The sequence below is a fragment of the Zootoca vivipara genome, chromosome Z1 (genome assembly GCF_965207765.1).
Source record: "Zootoca vivipara chromosome Z1, rZooViv2.hap1.1, whole genome shotgun sequence".
NCBI lineage: Eukaryota > Metazoa > Chordata > Lepidosauria > Squamata > Lacertidae > Zootoca > Zootoca vivipara.
The window spans coordinates 6,824,441-6,846,222 of NC_142583.1; the positions used below are offsets into that span (position 1 = coordinate 6,824,441).

A 21,782-nucleotide genomic window follows, 5' to 3' on the forward strand; every position below is an offset into this window, starting at 1 on the left:
TTTCACCCACTGCAGAAAGGATACAAGAAAGCCATGAAAGAGGAGCTTTTGAACTGGAAAATGACCATTGAGGAAAGAGTTGAGCAGCTTCTCCACACCCGCCCTTAACTCAGGGAGGCATCCTTCTTGAATTGCTTGGTTTTTTTAAAAAGAAAAAACCAAGAGTCGGACACGACTAAACAACAACAACAACAAAAATGCTGCAAAACATTTATACAAACACCTTAGATAAATGAAAATAAAGACACAGAACTCCACGTATTCTGTTGATTATACTTCAATTCTCTTACAAAGTTATGCATAGCTAAACAGAAGCAGACAGAAAGCACACCTCATCATCGGTACCCCTCCCTTGCCAAATAAATGCCTCTACTTGTGGTCTTAAAATCACAGTTGAAGGTTTTCCATTTTTAACCCTTTTACCATAAACGTCTTAATATGTTTAAAAGGTTGAGAACCATGAATGACGAGATCTGCCTGCACCGCAATTAAAGCACTCAATTAACAATTTACAAAGTCAGCTTCAAGTCACACTGAAAGCACAATAAACTTGAGTGCTCATATTTTCAAATCCTCTTGTTTGTATTGAAAACATTTGCAGGTGATCCAGGCATACACTTTGAATGCGTTAAAGTCAGTCTTATATGATTTACTGAAAAGCAACCCAATAATTCAAGGAAGCACTTTAAAACAGAAAGGATGCATCGCAAGTGTTTTGTACGGCCAGTTAAGGCCTCCTGTGATTTAAGGGCACATTGAGAATGCCACCATGCACAAAATCTGATCAAATAGGCCAGCTGTCGGACCATTTGTCCTGCTGGCTCAGTATTGTGTCTACACTAGAGAAAGCTAACAATGGCGCACTCCAGATATTGTTGTAGCCCAATTGCCATCAGAGCAGGTGGCAGTTGTATTCCCGTAGCACCCGAAGTTTGTTAAAGTGGAAGGGCTGCGGAAGCCACCTACTTATGGGAACACTTGTCCACTACTTCCAATGTGACTGCTAAAATCGAGGGAGATGGAACATGCAGCAAGGTATTGTGTTTGCCGCCGATGCTAGCTAAAACAACTAATCGCCATTATTTGCTTTCTGCAGTAAAGATGGCCAGATCTTAACTAACCCTGCCTATGTCCTTAACCCTAGCTTGGCCATTTGGGAGAAGCTTTCCTCACCTCTAATATCCCCCCCTTAGAAAAGTGTCACCTGCTAACATTCTACACAACACGCTGCCGAGCTAAACGCCCGGGATCAAGACCAGCAAAAATGAATGGGAGCCCTCTGCGCAATATTTGCATGGCTCATTATATAGAAGTCTTCAAAGAGATGCAAATGAATTAAAATCTTGCTCAAGTAATTAGCATGCAAGGGAAATCGTTCAAGGAGAAATCTTAAATATTAGCTGAATCAGCCAAGGAGAATTAAACCCAAAGGAAAACAAATTAAAGCAGCAAATGGAATGCAAGAATGGCAGGCCCCCTTTTATGCTAGGGTTGGTGAACCTCTCCCTTTGGCAGATGTTGCTAGACCGCAATTCTTGTAATCCTCAAACACCAGCTATGATGGTCGAAACTAATGGGACTCTGGAGTCCAACTTCTAATAGAGGGACGCAGCTTGTTCACCCCGACTTCCTGCTGTACTTCCTGCTCAAATGTTTTCAATTCCCCCTCCCCTTTCTTAAAAGTCATGCTACCCTATGAACCCATCAACTCAACTTCCTGGTAGTCATTTCTTTTGCAGGCAAAACACCAAGAAAATGCCCCGCGCAGTCCAGGATCCTGGCTTGGAGCACTAATCCCATAGGAAGGGGAACAGGGCACCCCAGATTCCCTGCTAAAGTCTGCCAGCCAAGGAACGGGGTTGGCAGATCCTCCCATATGTTCTCTGCCTCTCTTCTGCTCCCGTGATTCGCTTAGCTAGTTGGCCACCCAAACTGGTGCAGCGTCAGTCCTCTGCTGCTAGGAAGTCTCTAGCGCTGTCCTGCTGAAGACTCCCTGGAAAAGACCCTGATGTTGGGAAAGATTGAGGGCACAAGGAGAAGGGGACGACAGAGGATGAGATGGTTGGACAGTGTTCTCGAAGCTACGAACATGAGTTTGACCAAACTGCGGGAGGCAGTGGAAGACAGGAATGCCTGGCGTGCTATGGTCCATGGGGTCACGAAGAGTCGGACACGACCAAATGACTAAACAACAACAAGCGCTGTCCTGCTGTGAGATCCTATCTGTCCTTGGCAGCCTGTGCCACTATCAACATGTCAACATCCCTAGGGCCCGCTCTATAATTTGAGAATGCTCTGTGCCAAGCACTTTCACAAGAATGGGCAAAGCAATGCTAACCTGCTGCTGCCACCACCAACAAGACTCTGCAGAGCAGTGGAATTATTGTAGCGTCCACAATCTGGCAGCAGCTATGGAAGGTCAGGTGGGGCAGGCACATCAGGATAGTTCCCAACACCAGCTTCAGGCTGCTATAGCAGCTGGTCCCTGGCCCTCTGTCAGCCAGAGTTGGCTGAGAGAGTGGCCTGGGATCCAGCTCAGCTCCATCCATCGAGGTCTGTATCAACAGAGTGACACCAAGTGTCACTCCATCTGTGGCAGACAGCAGCCCCTGTCCCTTGCCCCATTGACCAGCAATGGGTGGGAGGAGGAGATTGCAGTCCAAAACAGCAAAGAGACTCTTTTGCACAGAACTATGTTTTAAGCCAATGTGATGGTTCTCATACTATGGATCAGAATCTGGGCGGGGGGACAGGCAGAAGAAGGAGGTTGCACAATACCTTAAAAGAGCTGCCAACACAACTCTGGGAAGGTCTGACATTGTTAGAAGATGAACATCAGCCATATTGATCCCCCTAACTCTTGAGGGGAAACTCAACTTCTGGGTTGTTGTTGCTGCTGCTGTACACTACCTAAGGTTCAAGTTAGCCGAGATGCCAAGATATCTCTTAAAAGCAGAAACATGGACCTCTCAAACTGGATCAGGAATGTGCCTGTGTGGTGGTTATCATTTCTCCACAATTTCACAATCTAACTCCAATTCCAGCTGCTCCTTTATGGAAAACATATGGACATGATTTCCCCCAGTGGAACAAAAAGCAGGGCAGGGCAGGGGGTGAACAATGAAGGGTAAAAAGGGTACAGCACTATTTCCTTAGTACCACAATCCTGTTCAAATTCCATGACCCCTACAATTGCTTTTAAGAGAAATCAAAAGAGATCTAATTGTTCCTCTCTCACTTGTCTGAGCCTTAATCAGCTGGAGGAAGAGACATCACTAGTGATCTTCTGTATCTATTAACTGCAGTCCAAAAGATTCTCACACTACTGCTATATAGTGCAATCCTGCTGCAGAGATCACTGAGAACCCATGTAGGAGAATATAATGGTACAGACAAGTGTAACATCTGAAGTATGGCAAAAGAAGTTACAGTCTGTACTCTAGAATGGGCTTTCAGGTGACCAATTAATTTCACAATACATACAGTAAGTCTATCATTAGTGTAATATATTTTTATTTTAAAAGATCTACACCTATGGACAAGAAGGTAGCCACTCCATAGGGGAGGGTGGAGTCATTCTGATAAATTTTAAGGGCTCCCCCAGTTTAGGAAGTTTAAAGCACACTGCCCTCTCATCTACATATTTAGAAGTCCACAAGAAAAAAAAAACTGCAGCAGACTAAAGAAACTTCCACACTCGTCCTGTTTAATGGACTGCCCATCCCGTGTCGATTCTAAATTGCTGACTTCTAGGTCTGTCTACATTCCCTTTGCAGTTTTTTTCACCTGATCTATGGTAACTAATATATTATTATTATTATTATTATTATTATTATTATTATTATTATTATTATTAGGCAATTGCAGTTCCAGCCCATTCAGAGCTGCAGGTATCGGGTGCTATACAAATGTAATATTATTATTATTATTATTATTATTATTATTATTATTATTATTTTTCTGAAGTCTCACAAACTCACAAACTATAGTCTGTGATAAGAGCTGCCATGCCAAACCAACAGACATGCTTTAGGACAGTTCAATACTAATGACTTACCTTGAGGGAAATAATTTGGTTGCACTAAATAGAGGAAAGTGTGGACTAATCGAAACAAAATCCCTATTGCTCCAGGTTCGTGGTACGCTGCGGTGTCGTAAGTCTTTGCAGGAACAAACCCAAAATCCAGAGTTTCAGAAGGCGGTTGGTATAAAGGCTGCACTTCTGAAATCGTTCTTCCACAAAACAGCAACAGGAGCAGTAGACACAGTTCCCCAGCCATGACTGACCAAAATGCATAAAAATGAGGTAGAAGTTGGGGGGAGCGGGGCTCAAATATTCTGCACAGATCTGTCAAGCAAAACTGGAGTCTTTCCTCGGCTCTTTCCTCAATCCAGAATGTGCTCTTGCTTCCGAAGGCTTTTTTGGCAGCTCTTCACAGGACTTGGTTAGGGCTCCATCTCTGGCAATGAAAGAAAACAGCTGTTTATTATTAAGTGGCATTTCAACCCACAAGAAAGCCTAACAGTGTGAAACACATGCAGTCACCTGTAAGGTTTTAACACATTGCCATGTTGGAAAGCTAAACAGATAGATGTGATCCTGTTCAACATTGAAAGACGGGGCTTTCCACTAAAGAGAGAGGGTAAAGATTATAAAAATACAGTAAAACATCAAAACATTTAAACTTTCCTATAGAGGGCTGCCTTCAGATGTCTTCTAAATGTCATATAGCTGTTTATCTCCTAGACATCTGATGGGAGGGTGTTCCACAAGATGGGTGCCGCTATCGAGAAGGCCCTCTGTCTTGTTCCCTGTAACTTTATTTCTCACTGTGAGGGAATTGCCAGAAGGCCCTCAGAGTTAAATCTCAGTGTCCAGGCTGAGTGATGGGGGTGGAGACCCTCCTTCAGGTACACTGGGCCAAGGCGGTTTAGGGCTTTAAAGGTCAGCACCAACACTTTGAATTGTGGTCAGAAACATAATGGGAGCCAATGTAGATCCTTTAGGACCGGTGTTATATGGTCCCGGCGTACAGATTCTGGGTCATGTGGCCAGCATGACTAAGCCGCTTCTGGGGAACCAGAGCAGCGCACGGAAACGCCGTTTACCTACCCGCCAGAGCGGTACCTATTTATCTACTTGCACTTTGATGTGCTTTCGAACTGCTAGGTTGGCAGGAGCAGGGACCAAGTAACGGGAGCTCATTCAAACCGCCGACTCCAGTAAAGCGAGATGAGCGCCGCAACCCCACAGTCGTCCTCTACTGGACTTAATTGTCAGGGGACCCTTACCTTTACCTTTTTATATGTACAGTATATAATGCAAGATAGTCATAGCCCAGACTATTTTCAAATGGAATTTAAACTTGATTACATATGAAAAGGTTATCTACTCAGCATATTCAGTACCTAACCTCCACACAACAGAAGAGTAATTTTGAGCTTCAATTTGGGGCATTTAATTTCTTATATAAACATCCTACTTACCCAGCCTCTCCAGTTACTTGGATAATAAGGTTTTTGAGCCATTAAATTTGTACTTTCTTTTCCCAAGCGTAAAGATAAACCTGTAATAAAAAGAGCATATTCCTCTAATGTGTCTGACCAATGCACAAAGAGTAAACAATTCTTAGAAGCAGAAAATAGCAGCATGCCTACTTCATCACAGCAAAAATAAAGCGGGTAGTTCTGCTATATAAATAATGTTTTTAACTGACAATGTATTTAGTTCACACACAGAGCTTTATTGTGGTCTGTAGACGCAAAATACACAGTACAACAATAGGAAATATCAACAATTACTAAGGTATAAGATCGGCCTTGGTAGCCAACAGAGGAGCTTTAGTCTGTACATACTGATTTCTGATTTTTACTGCCTCTGAGAGGAATTTTGCTACAGCCAGTGTAATAGTATCAAACTTATTGACCTTAACAGATTAGACAACTGGGCCAAAGCAAACAAGATGAATTTTAACAAGGAGAAATGTAAGGTACTACACTTGGGCAAAAAAAATGAAAGGCACAAATACAGGATGGGAGACACCTGGCTTGAGAGCAGTACATGTGAAAAGGATCTAGGAGTCTTGGTAGACCACAAACTTGACATGAGTCAGCAGTGTGATGCAGCAGCTAAAAAAGACAATGCAATTCTGGGCTGCATCAATAGGAGTATAGCATCTAGATCTAGGGAAGTAATAGTACCACTGTACTCTGCTCTGGTCAGACCTCACCTGGAGTACTGTGTCCAGTTCTGGGCACCACAGTTCAAGAAGGATACTGACAAGCTGGAACGGGTCCAGAAGAGGGCAACCAAAATGGGCAAAGGCCTGGAAACGATGCCTTATGAGGAATGGCTTAGGGAGCTGGGTATGTTTAGCCTGGAGAAGAGAAGGTTAAGGGGTGATATGATAGCCATGTTCAAATATATGAAAGGATATGGAGGAGGGAGAAAGATTGTTTTCTGCTGCTCCAGAGAAGCGGACATGGAGCAATGGATTCAAACTACAAGAAAGAAGATTCCACCTAAACATTAGGAAGAACTTCCTGACAGTAAGAGCTGTTCGGCAGTGGAATTTGCTACCAAGGAGTGTGGTGGAGTCTCCTTCTTTGGAGGTCTTTAAGCAGAGGCTTGACAGGCATATGTCAAGAATGCTTTGATGGTGTTTCCTGCTTGGCAGGGGGTTGGACTGGATGGCCCTTGTGGTCTCTTCCAACTCTATGATTCTATGATTATCCTCAAGAATAGTTAGCAACTCAGCATGCAAAGCTAAGCCATAAAATACTGCTCACTACTTCCATGTCTGTGCATACATTCCCAAAACAGCTACAGTACTTTGCTCCTCTCGTCATGTGAACGGGTAAGCTAAGCACAGCAGGGCTTGTTCATCATGAAATTCAAACTCATGGTCATGGTTTGTTTCGCCCCAGCAAACCACAATTGCCAAGTCAACATCAAGCCATGGTTTATTATTTAAGACTGGCTAACTATCATGGTCTCTTACGGTGAACAAACCATGAACCGCGGCTCAGACATAGTTTGTTTAACCTGCTAATGTGAAAAGTAGAAAAAAGTGGAAGGGAATGCCTAATACAGCTGACTTACACAACATGTTGTGGCTTAGTATTATGTGTAAATGCAACCAAGCGTCTAGAATCTTTAAAAGTAAAGTATGCCATTGTGAACAGGATTGGCTTGCAGTTTTCCAATGATTCTTTTCCATTACAGTGGTACATCTGGTTGTGAATGAGATCCGTTCCGGAGGCCCGTTTGCAACCTGAAAAGGCCACATTCTGAAGCACTGCGTCTGCGCATGTGCGCGATGCAATTGGGCACTTCTGCACATGCGCACAGGTTATGGCTGCGCCGAACCCGGAAGTAACCCATTCCGGGCCTTCCTGGTTCAGCGCGTCCGTAATCTGAAAAGACGCAACCTGCAGTGGACGCAACATGAGGTATGACTGTATTTTAAAAGAATTACATTGTCTCCATACCCTCCAACATTTCTCCATTGAAAATAGGGACATCCTATTTCATAATAATAATAATTTTGTTATTTATACCCCGGCTATCTGACTGTGGTCTTGCCACAGCCACTCTGGGCAGCTTCCAACAGATATAAAAACATAATAAAACATAAAACATTAAAAAAAACTTTCCTATGCAGGGCTGCCTTCAGGTGTCTTCTAAAGGTTGTATAGCTACTTATCTCCTTGGTTTGGGGTGTGTGTGTCATATAACTCCATACCCTCTGACATTTATTTGATGAATATACCCTGTTTCTCCGAAAATAAGACATACCCATCAAATAAGCCATAGCAGGATTTCTAAGCATTTGCGCAATATAAGCCATACCCCGAAAATAAGACATAGTGATAGGCGCAGATCTGGAGGGCACCAAGGAAGAGGCAAGGCTGGACACGTAATAAAAAATAAGACATCCCCTGAAAATAAGCCACCGTGGGGTTTTTTTGGAGGAAAAATAAATATTAGACGGTGTCTTATTTTCGGAGAAACATGGTAGGGACATCCTACCATACCCTACAACATTTATCAGATGAAAATAGGGACGTCCTAAGGAAAAGGATCTGAGATCAACTCAGAAACTGTGACGACTTTTGTAAATTTGGGACTGTCCTTGGAAAATAGGGACACTTGGAGGGCCTGTGTCTCCGCTACAAACATTCCACCTACATTCCACTGCTCTTTATACATCATGCTGATAACACTTCCTGTTTACTCATTTCTAGATGCATAGCACATTCGATCCATACCAGCAGGCATTAACTGACCTTCAAAAGATCTGAGGGCATAGCAGGTACACTGTTTTACAAACTGAGAAACCCTACCTAAGAATAAAGTTAGCAGCTGCAGAGTCACACTGAGTCTTAATAACAGAGCTATAGAGCAAAGGTTAAGTTGCCAATTTTAAATTCCATAATATCAGACAAGTCCTCTGAAATATTAAAGCATGTAAATAATCTTAACACACCACACAGGACCACACTGCCTTCCCTTCCAGACTGAGGCACACTTAACATTCACATAGCTTTCAACATATTACATGGAAGGGGGCAGCAGAAAGAGAGCAGCTTGCTTAAGGCTACCTAGTGAGTTCATGGCAGAGGCAAGATTTGAACCAGGGGCTTCCTGGTTTGCATCACAATTGGGCTGGATGATAGCTGGTTTTCAACATCGTGATACACCACCAGCTAAACAGTGGTATATTGATAGCATCAAAATGTCTGAAATAAGGACGGAGGCATTGGCTGGCTTCACGATTTTCCTTGCATCCTTCTTTTTGCCGGTGCCTGCTCTTGTGATTGGCTACCCCCCTTGCATGAGGCAGGGGAGAGCTGAGTAGGCAGAATTAGCGGGGGCTGGAGGAATCGAGAGAAACATTGGCTGGCTTCATGGTTTTCCCCACATTGTGTTTTTTGCACACACAAACACAAACACAAACATATGCACACACAAACACACAAACACAAACACACACACACACCAAGATTCACAATATATTGCCAGGTCAAAAATTATGAAGCCAATATCATGATATGGACTTAAAACCGGTTTTGGACGATATAGTAACAACACCACGAAATCAGCAATTTGAAGAATTGGGGCTTTACAACTCCATTTACTTGTTACTATGCACTCATTTATAATAAAGAAGTAAAATAAATATGTAGACTGGGAAATCACCACACACACACACACACACACACACACATGCATCTTGAACTAACGGAACCTCTTCCTGGGATTGCCCAAGATTCAAGAAGCTGCAACTTGTTGAATACAAGGAGAATTTAGCCTTGAAAACAATGCAAGAATGTGTGTAGGGGGGTGCACAGTAGCACTGGGTTTTTTGTTTTTTTTACTGCTCTTTCGTATTGTGGTGGTTTAACTTTAACTTTTTGACATCAGCCTGGGCCATGGGGAATTTATCAAGAGAGAGGAATACAAATCAAATCTATATATGGTATATAAAAATGTAAACTGGGCATGTGGGTGTGTTTCCACTTTTCACCAAAACCGCTTGACCGATTGAGGTGAAATTTTGACACAACATCACATTCGGAAGTCTGAAGGCTATAGGAAAGTTTGCGTAGACAGATGTCACACCTGCGCAATGTAAAACCCCAAAACCCCGTGTTTCAGAACACACAACTCACCCAAAAGTGCACGCTGGGTAAAAGAAGCCAGAAGAGGTTGCAAAACAGCACTCTGTTACTCTGGTACTGCAGCTAGAAAACCTTTCCTCTCCACAGCAGCTCGATTCGCCTTTACAGACTAAGCCGAACGGAGGTGGGGACTCGCCTGGGTGGGTGTTGGGAGGAGGACGGGACGGAATAGGTCATGGGTTGGGACAGGGTTGGGGGAATCACAGGGATGAACCGGGGGGTGGGGGGGGAAGGAGACGGGATAGGTCATGGGTCAGGGTGGGGGAAATCACAAGGATGACCCGAGGTGGGGGTGGGGGAGGAGATGGGATGCGTCATGGATCAGGACAGGGTAGGGGAGAAACACAGGGATGAGCCACAGCAACACGTGGCCGGGCCAGCTAGTAAGTAAATAAATGACAAACAATAATCAAGGGTACGTGAGTGATCAAGCATTGCTGGAGATCACTTTAGAAGAATTAACACAATGATTATGAGTTGGGTGACATTTTAAAAAATGGTTTTCAAGTCTCTGTTAAGACTGGAAGCCCCTCTTTGTAAAACATGAGCTGCGCTATAATTGGCTTATTAAAGCACAGTAAAAGCATCAAAAGAGTGATAATCTCCAGAAGCAAGATTCAGCCATCTCCAGACTGGCAGCTGGTTTGAATTGCAGTCAGCTTCCAAAATTCTTGGGATTATAGTTTTGCTAATTGGTATAAAGTCAATTATTATTTATAAAGCACACCCCATGAGGGCCCTGCAAAGCAAGTGAGGAAACATTAATAAGCAACATAATACCACCCCTAGAAAATGCCAAGAGGAAAAACAGGAGGAGGGCTTTCAACTCACTTGGGGGGGGCAGGGATGGGGCGGAGAGAGAGAGAAAATAAACGACAGAGGATGCTCAGGTTGCAAACGTGATCCGTGCGGGAGGCATGTTCGCAACCCGCAGCGTTCGCAACCCGCATCTGCGCATCTGTGCATGCGCAAAGCATGATTTCGTGCTTCTGCGCATGCGGAAAGCATGATTTAGTGCTTCTGCGCGTGCACCGAAACCCAGAAGTAACCTGTTCTGGTACTTCCGGGTTCGACAAGGAGCGCTACCCAAAAAGATGCAACCTGAAGTGGCTGTAACCCGAGGTATGACTATAAAGATTTCGAGGAGAAAACAAATTCAGTTGTGTGAATCATTCCTCCTCTTTCTCAAGGTGCCCAGTGCTAATTGGCGGTAAGAAATGCCTCCAGGCATTGTTGTTGCTTATCCTGCTTTTAAAAATAAATATAAAAACTTTTTAAAAAGAAAAGAAAAAAAATGCCTCCAGGCAGCCAGGCAGACCTACCATTTTTTATATGGACTGGGTGGCAGGCTGGCTAGAAAAAGCAAAATCATAGGCTAGTAACTTTGGGGAATTTACAACACTTTATTACCCCCAATTTGGCCTTGCAATTTGAGGGCACCCTCCACTTTCCTGCTTCAGTTTCTGCTTGACTTAGGTGTCATGAAGGAATTGCATTGCATGGGCCACTTTAAACTCAGGGTCTGACGGATGAAAAGAGACAATAGTATTGTGTAGTGCTATTTTTCTAGAAAAAAGAGGTGCCAGAGCTCACCATGAACGCCTCCCTTGTTCTCTTATAATGGCAATGGTGCCCACCTGAGAGGTGCCAGAACTGAGTTCCACCTGGGGGGGGGAGCCCTGGGAGTGGGCATTTCATCAGTCAAAATAGGGTTTTGTTCAAGTGACTTGTGAAGAAAGATTTGGTCAAGTATTAATTTTATTAGCACAAACAGAAACACACACGTATGCTTGCAGTTAGCCTAACATATTGGAAAAGTATGAAATGGTTTTAATTGAATTTATAAAGAATTGGTCGTTCAAAGTTTCTGTTTCTGCTTGGAGAAGACTGCTGTTATTGCGGATAGTTTGGCTGCTAAGTTTGCTCTCGCATGACTGCTGTAGGACTATGGGGGATCAGCCCTCGCTCTTGCTATCGTGTGGCATTACAAGGGGGGGGGATCTGCCATTAAGACTGCAGCATTCTTGGCATTGTGGAATATGTGACAATGGTTAAATAACAGGTGGCCAATTGACAACACTTGCCTGGTCAATTAGGCAGTGTGCTAATCTCAGGCAAAAATAGAGAGGTCATTGCCCTGCAAGTATCTTACAGTCCGACAAGCTGAGATGGCACTGAAGCTGGATAATGAAGTAACATGCATACAATTCAATTCAGAAGAGTGGAGAGAAGATCTGGCGTTTCTTATGGACTACAGTACTTTTGGCCAGTCAGCAGCACAGCAACTGCCACCTCACTTAAAAAATAAAATAAAAATCACAATTTTAATTTAATTTTTGGAATTATAGGCAAAACAAAAGTTCAATAGCGCTCTCACAATGACACAAATTTGGTTGCTGTAAGTATGCTAAGCCTAAGCGGTATTAAATAGAGCTTTTCAACAAACAAACGAAATAAAACAAAGACCCAAAGCTACATCTCTGACAGTTCAATGAAATAATCAAGTTGTAACAAAGTCACAGCCCTCACCATAAACATAACAAAATTAAAATTAAATATATCACCGAGACTAAGCAACTACATTGGTAGCAGTAATAAGTATTCCACTAGTTCTCTAGAGCTAGTAAAAAAGAAATCTTTGTTTTCTTTTGTACCACAGGTAAGAGGGGTGGTTAACATAAATGTTATGTAGTTTATCTTTTAAACTAGGAAACATTTTTAACTGTGCTTCTAACTAAGAACTTAAATTAGTTATTATCACTTAAGCTTAACCCAGACTTTTGTTTATACAATTATGGTGGGTAAAGAGCAGGAAAAGTACCAAGTTCAATAACCTTGGAGCTGGGGAGAAATGGGAACACTTAAGGTGGTGAGAACACTCTAATAAATATACATTTAACAAGGAGAGAAAGGATACAGTCCTTTAATAAAAACAAGTGGCTGGGCTAAAAGGTTAGCTCCTTCATAACAAGTGAGGTGCAAACTTGAGAAATCCAGCATGAGGTTGTACATGGAAAGCAGATGTTCTTTGTTATCAAGTCCCAAACTGGATAACGGTACTTAGGAGAGACCATAGCTCAGAGCAGGCATCCCCAAACTTCGGCCCTCCAGATGTTTTGGACTACAATTCCCATCTTCCCCGACCACTGGTCCTGTTAGCTAGGGATCATGGGAGTTGTAGGCCAAAACATCTGGAGGGCCGCAGTTGGGGGATGCCTGTCTAAGAGGGTCAGCACTTATCTGCAAGCCCTGGGCCCCAGATTTGATCACTGGTATGATTAATTGGGCAGCTGGAATAGACCGAGAATAGAAAATAGATGCTAGAGTGGCTGACCTATACACTGGATCCATCTTCTAAGAGCCAAAAAGGCATAAGCTTAAGATAAGGAGCAGGCAACTGCCTATCTACTTTTTCGTAACTGCTAACAAGGGCAAGGAAGCTTAACATTCACTGTGCAGGCAGCACCAGGGAATGAAAAGGCTTATCTCTTCACTCTTTCCACCAAGATCAGAAGGGACACCACACACCTGTACACAGGGCCGTCTTAAGCGCCCCTGGCGCCGTGGAGCGACGGATCCCTCCGGCGCCTCCCCGCCCCATTTCCCAGCGTGGTGGGTGGGCGGGCGGGCGCAGCACGGCTGCCACAGGCGCTGCTGCGCGGCGGGCGGGCAGGCACAGTGCGGTTGTCGTGGGCGCAGCTGCGCGGCGGACCGGCTGGCCAGCGGGCGGGCGCAGCTTGCGCCGCCCTCCTGGCGGGCCAGCGCCGTGGTGCCCTGCGCCACCCAGCCTGGCCGTAGGGCCGGCCCTGCCTGTACACAGAGTAGGTGGGTAGGGGTGGGAGAGTCTTCCTTGGTGCCAAGGAAAAGCAATAGATGTAACTGCCCATTATGTATTAACCAGTTCATGTCCGCTTCCAAGAGCTTTACCATATTTGTGAACATGGTAAATGTTCACATCCCACAGAGAGCTAGGGGTGGCTGGCAGCTCCCGTAAAGCAGACAAATCTACAGTGGTACCTCGGGTTACAAACAGCTCGGGTTACAGACTCAAAGTAGCACCTCAAGTTAAGAACTTTACCCCAGGATGAGAACAGAAATCGTGCGCCGGCAGCGCGGGAGACCCCCATTAGCTAAAGTGGTATCTCAGGTTAAGAACGGTATCAGGTTAAGAACGGACCTCCAGAATGAATTAAGTACGTAACCAGAGGTACCACTGTATTCCAAAGCCAGTCCTCCTACCCTATAACAGTGGTGCTGAAACAGTGTCAATCTATTGCAGAGGACTACATATGATCTAGGGACCCAGGTGGCGCTGTGAGTTAAACCACTGAGCCTAGGGCTTGCTGATCAGAAGGTCGGCAGTTCGAATCCCTGTGATGGGGTGAGCTCCTGTTGCTCGGTCCCAGCTCCTGCCAACCTAATAGTTCGAAAGCACGTCAAATTGCAAGTAGATAAATAGGAACTGCTACAGCGGGAAGGTAAACGGCGTTTCCATGTGCTGCTCTGGTTTGCCAGAAGCGGCTTTGTCATGCTGGCCACATGACCTGGAAGCTATACGCCGGCTCCCTCGGCCAATAATGCAAGATGAGCGCGCAACCCCAGAGTCGGTCACGACTGGACCTAATGGTCAGGGGCCCCTTTACCTTTACCTTTACATATGATCTAAAGCAGGCATCCCCCAAACTTCGGCCCTCCAGATGTTTTGGACTACAATTCCCATCATCCCTGACCACTGATCCTGTTAGCTAGGGATCATGGGAGTTGTAGGCCAAAACATCTGGAGGGCTGCAGTTTGGGGTTGCCTGCTCTGGACATTTCATGCCTGACAGTGCTGTTACACTGATGCTGTTACCGTGGAGTAAGCTGCTGCGTTTTGAGGTGCTGCTGTCGGCCCTTCCATAAGCAGACTCAGGTTGTATGTTTGGGGATGCCTGATCTAAAGCTACTTCATGTGTACTTACTAAATTTCAGATTGACCCAGTGCTCCTACACCCAGTTTTTCAATTCCAAAAACTATCTGAGTGGAAGCCATAACTGAAAATATCCCATCTAAATAACAACAGCTTCCCGAAAGTTACTCCATATACAGACTAGCACCCTACTAACCTTATCTCCGGCTTATGCATTTAAGACACTCACCTAAACTAGCCTTGGAGATTGCTCAACTTCAAAATTCCTTTCCCACAAGCAACCTTGCTGCATGCCACTCAAGAGTGTCCGGATTAAAAATTATGTGAACCGAGTAGTGTGACTGTCACAATTTGGGGGAGAGATTCAATCACATACTGGCAAATTCAGGTTGTGCAATTAAAGTGGCTTTGAATGCCCCGCGGAACAAACCCACTTCCTCAAAAGATCGAACTTTTTGCAGTAAGGAAAGTGAAGGGAATGGACTTGCTTTGATGCAACATTGTTTAACCTCCCCACAAACAAATGAGAGTGAATGATCATTAAACAGCAGTTGCCCTCTAATCTCCCTGCCAGCATTTCAGGAAGGCTCAATAAACAGGTCACCTGGAAGCAGCCAGTGAAAAGTTGTGTTTATAGGTAAAGGTTGATGGGGGGGGGGAGTTCACCTAGGAGAATTTATGAAACCCAAATATTCTTGACTAGCTCACTAGAGGCAACAATTTGCAGAGCAGAAAGGGAGGCCAGATCTCAAAGTCCCTTCCCTTCTCCCTTTCACTCCTGAGCTTGTTCCAGTACTAAGTGATAGCAGCTCAAATCTAACCCTTATCAGGCAGCGAGTCCCAACCTTTTGAATTAATTTAACACCACGCATGCACTGCTGGTGGATCGCAACCTACAGCAATCTTCTAAATATGCACGGAAAGGCATGCGGTCACACATTTGCCATGCGGTACAAAAGGTGCTGTGAAAGGAAATTATCATAGAAGTGTCGAATTGGAAGGCACCCCAAGGGTCATCTAGTCCAACCCCCTGGATTGCAGGAATCTCAACTAAAGCATCCGTGACAGATGGCCATCCAACCTCTGTTTAAAAGCCGCCAAGGAAGGACTACCAGTCAGTTGCGCTGTCAAACAGCTCCCTTCTTACCGCAATGCCCAGGGTAGGCTCTGAGCGAGGCTTCAGCCCGCAAGGGGAAATGGGAGCCTCGCCATGGAGCTTTCCACCTGGGTCCCTGTCCTTCCCTCGACGGCGGCGCCCACTTGCGCAGCGCAAGCCCCCCTAAGAGCGCAGCAGCACCTCCTGGGCAAGCGAGCCCTGCGGGAATCCTCGCCTTAAAGCAAACGGAGCAGCGGTTCGGGTTGCAACGCGGCGCGCGCCCTGCCCGGGGACATTAACTCCCGCCGGGACCCCTTTGCTGCACACCTTGGAAGAAAAGAAGCGCCCTGGCAGCCTCGGGGTGCCGTGCAGCGCGCTCTTGCGCCTGTTTCCATCTCCCAAGAAGAAGCGTGCCTTTGCAGCACGAGCCTCGCATGCATTTACTCGGGAGTAAGCCCCGCCGAGTTCGAGGCTTCCCACGGGGCTGCACAGCTTCGCTTTTCTTTCGGGGTGTGTGTGCGTGCGCAAAGTCCCGAGGATTGCGCCTTTTCCCCCAGGAGAGGATCTACCGCCCTAGGAACCCCGGGACCGGCCCGTGCTTGGGTATGGGGGGGTGTCCCCCAGCCAACCCGAGCGCGCAATCCGGAGCGGAGGGTGGGCGCGGCGCAGGCTACTCACCCGGACCGCAGGCACCCGCCCCTTCGCTGCGAGAGAGGCTCCAGCCGCGTAAAAAACTCGCTCTTGCCGCGCCCGCGTTGGTGCTGCTGCTGCTTCTCCACCCCCTGCGCGCGGCATCTGCTCGCCTCCGGGCCTCCCTTCCCCGCTACGCGCTCGCGCGCTCGCCTCAGCGCGATCCCGCCCCTCTCCGATGCGTTGCGGGCTCGAACCACCTGCGCAGGGAGCGCGCCTGGGAAAGCGGGTGGGTCGAGCTGGGGGTGGTGGGAGGGGGTGTTCGAGGGATGGGAAGCGAGAGCCGGGCAGGCTTGGTAGTTAAAGCCCGTGGGGCGCAAGTCCTGGCGCAAAGCGGGCAGCTTTCCTGGGTAGGGAGCAGGAGCTTCGTGGGAAATTAGCGGGATTGGGGCCCCTGCGGGCGCAGGCTGCATACCAGGGGTCGTGGGAGTAGCCAGTGATGTAGAAAGACGCTAAATAAACCAAATGAAGACAACCTAAGAAGGAGATATATAAACCTTTTCCTCAATTTTGCCTTAAGTCTGCTCTCCTTTTAATTCGCTTCTCCTGTTATTCCCCTCCTTCCAATCCTTTCCCTCCCTTTCTGTCAAAGAAAGCATTTTTCTTTCCTCCCTGCGCTGCCTATTACCCTATTTCCTCAATTTACCCTATCTCTATTTTTATAATTGTATCCGAGTATTCTGAACTTAACTTTGGATGGGGTCCCTCATACCATTTTTCATCTTTGTGTAGGGAACCCAGTTGCAACCGAATAAAGGATCTGTGCATAGCTGCCAAGTTCTCCCTTTTTTAAAGGGAAATTCCCTTATGCTGAACCGGTTTCCTCATGAGAAACTTGACAGCTATGGATCTGTGCTTTTGAAAAGCCACTTGCTTCTTTCTCTTCTTGGTTGGACATCACCCGTCTTCTCCAACCCTAGCAGACACCTTTGGGGCCCTGAAACCAAATTCTAAGTGTTTCTTTACATCACCAGGCCTTTTGTTGGTGGGGGAGAAGCTCAGTTAGCTATGTACAGTATTTTTATTGATGGGGGGGAGATGCTCCTCCCTGCCCCCCTGGCTACGCCTATGCCAGGGGTGCCAACTTGAATAAAATATTGTCGGGACCCAGGTAAGCCCCGCCCCACATAATGGACCACATGATGCAATGCACACACGCCATTTGAATGGGAATGCCCATCAACTTTGTGGGGGCCAGGCCCCCTCAAATATTTTCTTGTGGGGGGTGAAGCCGCCACGGCCTCCTATCAAGGGTGCCAACTTCCGGCCCCTGCATACTCGACCACACACCATTTGAATGGCAATACCCATCAATTTTTTGGGGGGGGGGAGGTGACCACCTCAAATATTTTAGGGGGGGGCTGAAGGGGCCTTAGTCCCTAGGAGTTGGCTCCTATATGTGCTTCTCTTGGGAAGAGGTGAGTCCAAACATTTCCCAAGTGTGCATGGGGTTTGCTAGTATAGGCAGAAACTTAAACTTCAGGGCCCCTGATCCCAGAGGGGCCCCAGATTAATTTTAGCCACATTGCTTTAAAAAAATTGCTTTAGAAAATGCCTCATGCATGTATATTACCTTTCGCTAATTTTCCATAATTTTCATCCATCCCCATAACTCAACAACTATAATGCATGGGACATTTTTATTAACACCAGTGACTTTGACATGTGAGATAATCCAGTGCAGCCATTTTAATCAAAATCTGAGACGTAGTAGCTAATTTTTTACTTTAAAAAATAAATGTGGCAATCTGTCGTGGAACAACCCCAGGGGTTCCCCAGACCTTGCTGCTGGTTGCGAAGGGAAGCCCCATATCATTTCTGGGCTCCTAAAATGTAGGTCCGTTACTGGTTGCAAGGGGATGGGTCTGTGGCAGGCTGCGTCTGTGTGCGTTTGCTCAGAAGGGAGCCCTAGCCCTGCGGGAGTCCAGTCCCAAACCCCAGCCAGGAATGCAAGCTTAAAAGCAAGCAAGGAGCAGTTCAGAGGATTGATCCCCCTGGAGATCTGCACAAAGGACGATGGCTAACTGCAAAAGGCAATAAATAGTTCATTTATTGTGCGCTCAACCTGGGAGGGGGAGCAGATGTTAACATAGAGCGTAAATTAATTTATCCATCGATTTCCTGTCCTTGCCCTTCCTTGGTTTCTGTATTTACCCTTGAATGCTGTATATTTCACTGCCAGCTCTTCTCACTTCTTCCTTGGCAGGGGGAGAAGCAACTGCAGGGTCTAGCGAGGTCTCACAGACCTCTTGAAAGATCTCAACAGAAGCACCAGAAACCACTTGATCCAATGTGCTGCTTTTTAGTCCTCGTTTTTTGTGGGTTGTAACATAAGCAGTCAAGTACATCACTTCTTGTTTGCCTAGAGTGGACACAGATGGGGGATGTTGATCCAGCCACTTGAACTTCCTGTTACACCTGGTCTGGAGCATCCTTCCCCCTGCATGTGACCCTTGCAGACACAACAAAAGGTCCAGTCACGCAACCACCTTCCTCTTTTGATGCCTTTTATTCTCTTATACTGTACTGCACTGCTGGCTCTCTGCCAGCAGCACATGGGCCCATCTTTACAAGGATGTAAGTCACACTGTATCTGTAACTACAAGCTAAAGCCTGCCTTCAGGGATCCAACTGTGAACTGAATGTGAGTAAACTTCTTATTACTTTTAAAAGTAGCTTCTCGTGTCTTTATTCTTTTTTAGGAGGGATAAAAGGGGTCTTACCAGGAATATACTCCAATCTGAACAAAGCCAGATTGGATTGCTTAGGTAAAGAGATTCAAGCGAATATACCAAGCTAGCTTCCTGCTATATATTGAGCGATGTCACTCTGCTGATGACTCACAAGCGTGAGTTAGGAAGGATACTATTAAATCAATATATCCTCTCCCGGTATCTACATAATTCCCAGAGTTTTCCAGTTGCATTGTTTTTTTGGGGGGGCGCTTTAACAGACACTTAGAGTTCCATTGGTTAGAGCGTGGTGGTGATGACACCAAGCTTGCAGGTTCGATCCGCATACAGGACAGCTGCGTATTCCTGCATTGCAGGGGGGTTGGACTAGATGATCGTCAGGGTCCCTTCCACCTCTACAGTTCTATGAGAATGCACAAATGGTATCCCTATTCTGCGGGATGAAGTGATGGTGGTTTGAGCCTTACAGGGTGAGGGGGAGAGCTGGGACAAGTCCATAGAGCTGCTGCCTCCCTCCGGTGTGACCCCGTTGGTAGCTTCACCACCTTCCAGGAATCAGAAAGCATGAGATTCTTAATCTCAGGGCCATGGGTTAGAGCCACACATTGGGCAAAAGATTCCTGCATTGCAGGGCATTGAACTAGATGGCCCTTGGGGTCCCTTCCGATGCCACAATTCTTTGATTCTATGAAGCAACTTTACAAAGAGGAAGGCTGCACATCAGGAAAGCTCCATGAGCAGAGCTTGCTTCCCACTGCTGATGCTCCAGGCCTCCCAACTCACTGAGGGCAGCTGCGGAGGGGATAGAGGTAGCATGTTCACAACTGGCTCTTCTCCTTATACAGTCTTAAACCATGTGCAGCACCCTTCCCCAACCTGATGCCCCCAGATGTGTTTTCGACCAAAGACACTGGCTGGGGCTAATGGAAGTTATGCTCCCAAACATCTGAAGAGTGGGTTCTCTGCCGTGCATGTGGAGGAAAATCTTAAACACATTGTAGGTAAAGGTAAAGGGACCCCTGACCATTAGGTCCAGTCGTGACCAACTCTGGGGTTGCACGCTCATCTCGCATTAGTGGCCAAGGGAGCCGGCATACGGCTTCCAGGTCATGCGGCCAGCATGACAAAGCCGCATTGTAGAGTTCCCAAAAATAGACCTGAGGCAATTGCACTTAACCCACAGAGCTTTACTGCTACTGAAGGCAAATGAGCATCATGGTCACAAATCCAATACATTCAGGATTAGCACTGTCCATAAGAAATCCAGTTGCAGCAGACTTAAGTTAAACTTGCAATAACTTATAATAAGACTAAACCTTAAAACACTATATACAGAACAAAGCATCACACCAGAACAAAGAGATAGAAAGAGAAATAAGTGAAGACCCAGGTTTCTTTTGGCCTTGCTATTATAGTCAGTGTGACCTTGACAGAAAGAGATAACAGAACCAGTTTAAGCCAGCTGTACTCAGCTTCTCAGAAGGAATAACCCAAACAATAAACTTCTTTCACATAGAAAAGAAACCTTCCAGAACCCTCTTGAACTAAGCAGAACAGGAAAGATCTCTACACATCGGATCAATAGTTTCTGCACTAAGAAATGAAAACTGACATTCTCATCTTCTCAAATGCCCAGAAATTCTGCAATAGGCACACCCTGCTATTCAGAGATTGAATATAATCTTCATCGAATCATAGACCCCGAGAATCATCTAGTCCACCCCCTGCAGTGCAGGAATATGCAGCGGTCCCTTACAGCAGTGGTCTTCAACCTTGGGCCTCCAGATGTTTTTGGCCTACAACTCCCATGATCCCTAGCTAGCAGGACCAGTGGTCAGGGATGATGGGAATTGTAGTCTCAAAACACCTGGAGGACCAAGGTTGAGGACCACTGCCTTACAGGGATCAAACCTGCAACCTTGGCATTATCAGCATCACGCTCTAACCAGCTGGACTATCTGGAGAGCACCAGGTTGGGGAAGCTGATGGGAGAGGTTTGGATGTCCAAATATGTAACTATTGCATTTGTAGCCCACCTTGCATCTTCAAGAAGCTCAAGGTGGTGTACATAGTTCTCCCCATCCTCAATTAATCTCCACAACAACCCTGTGAGGTAGGTTAGGCTGAGAGGCAGTGACTGGCCCAAGGTCACCCAGTGAGCTTCATGGCCAGGTGGGGATCCGGACCCTGCTCTCCCAGGTCCCAGTCTAACTACTACACTGCCTAGAGTGTCTGACCTCTCCCTCCACATTCCATTGTATGTGCAGCCAAGGTCTTTCAAACTGAAGGCCACACAAACCCCCACTCAATTTGTATCCCCCCCCTCTCTCTCTCTCTCTCTCTCTCTTCACCTCTGTGATGTCATAATGCCAAAAGTTTTTTGTTGGCCCCCAAGACGCCTCAAATTATTATTTTAAAAACTTTTTTTTTTACTGCCTGCTCCTCTATATGTTCCCTGCTGTGATACGGTGGTGCCAAAAGTTTTCCGATGACTCCTCTGCCCCACAGCAATTTGCCATTTTTTTTAAAAAAAATAGTATTAAAAAACCAAACTCTTTTTTACTGGCCACTGCCATGGTTTCCATGCTGCGATTCCAAAAGATGTTTGTAACCTCCCAAAGACCACTACGATGTGTCCTTAAAATCAGGGCCGGCTCTAGGTAGACCCCCGGTGGCGCAGGGCACCACGGCGCCGGCCTGCCAGGAGGG

The 21,782-nt window shown here is 46.1% G+C and overlaps 1 protein-coding gene across 22 annotated transcripts in view; it reads right to left on the reverse strand.

Moving 5' to 3' along the window:
• PROM1 (prominin 1) overlaps positions 1-16,531 on the reverse strand; it is a 104,528-nt gene extending 87,997 nt beyond the window's left edge. For 18 of the 22 annotated variants that reach the window (XM_088658098.1, XM_088658081.1, XM_088658117.1 and 15 more), the window contains exons 1-3: positions 16,369-16,531; positions 5,488-5,567; positions 4,058-4,460 (exon numbers count right to left, since the gene is read on the reverse strand). In XM_088658098.1, the coding sequence (XP_088514224.1) occupies positions 4,058-4,280 (223 nt within the window). In that variant the 5' untranslated portion in view covers positions 4,281-4,460; positions 5,488-5,567; positions 16,369-16,531. The remainder of the gene's footprint in view (positions 1-4,057; positions 4,461-5,487; positions 5,568-16,368) is intronic. The other 4 variants (XM_035112692.3, XM_035112687.3, XM_035112685.3 and 1 more) reach the window with 2 other exon arrangements.
• Positions 16,532-21,782: the final 5,251 nt, after the last annotated feature.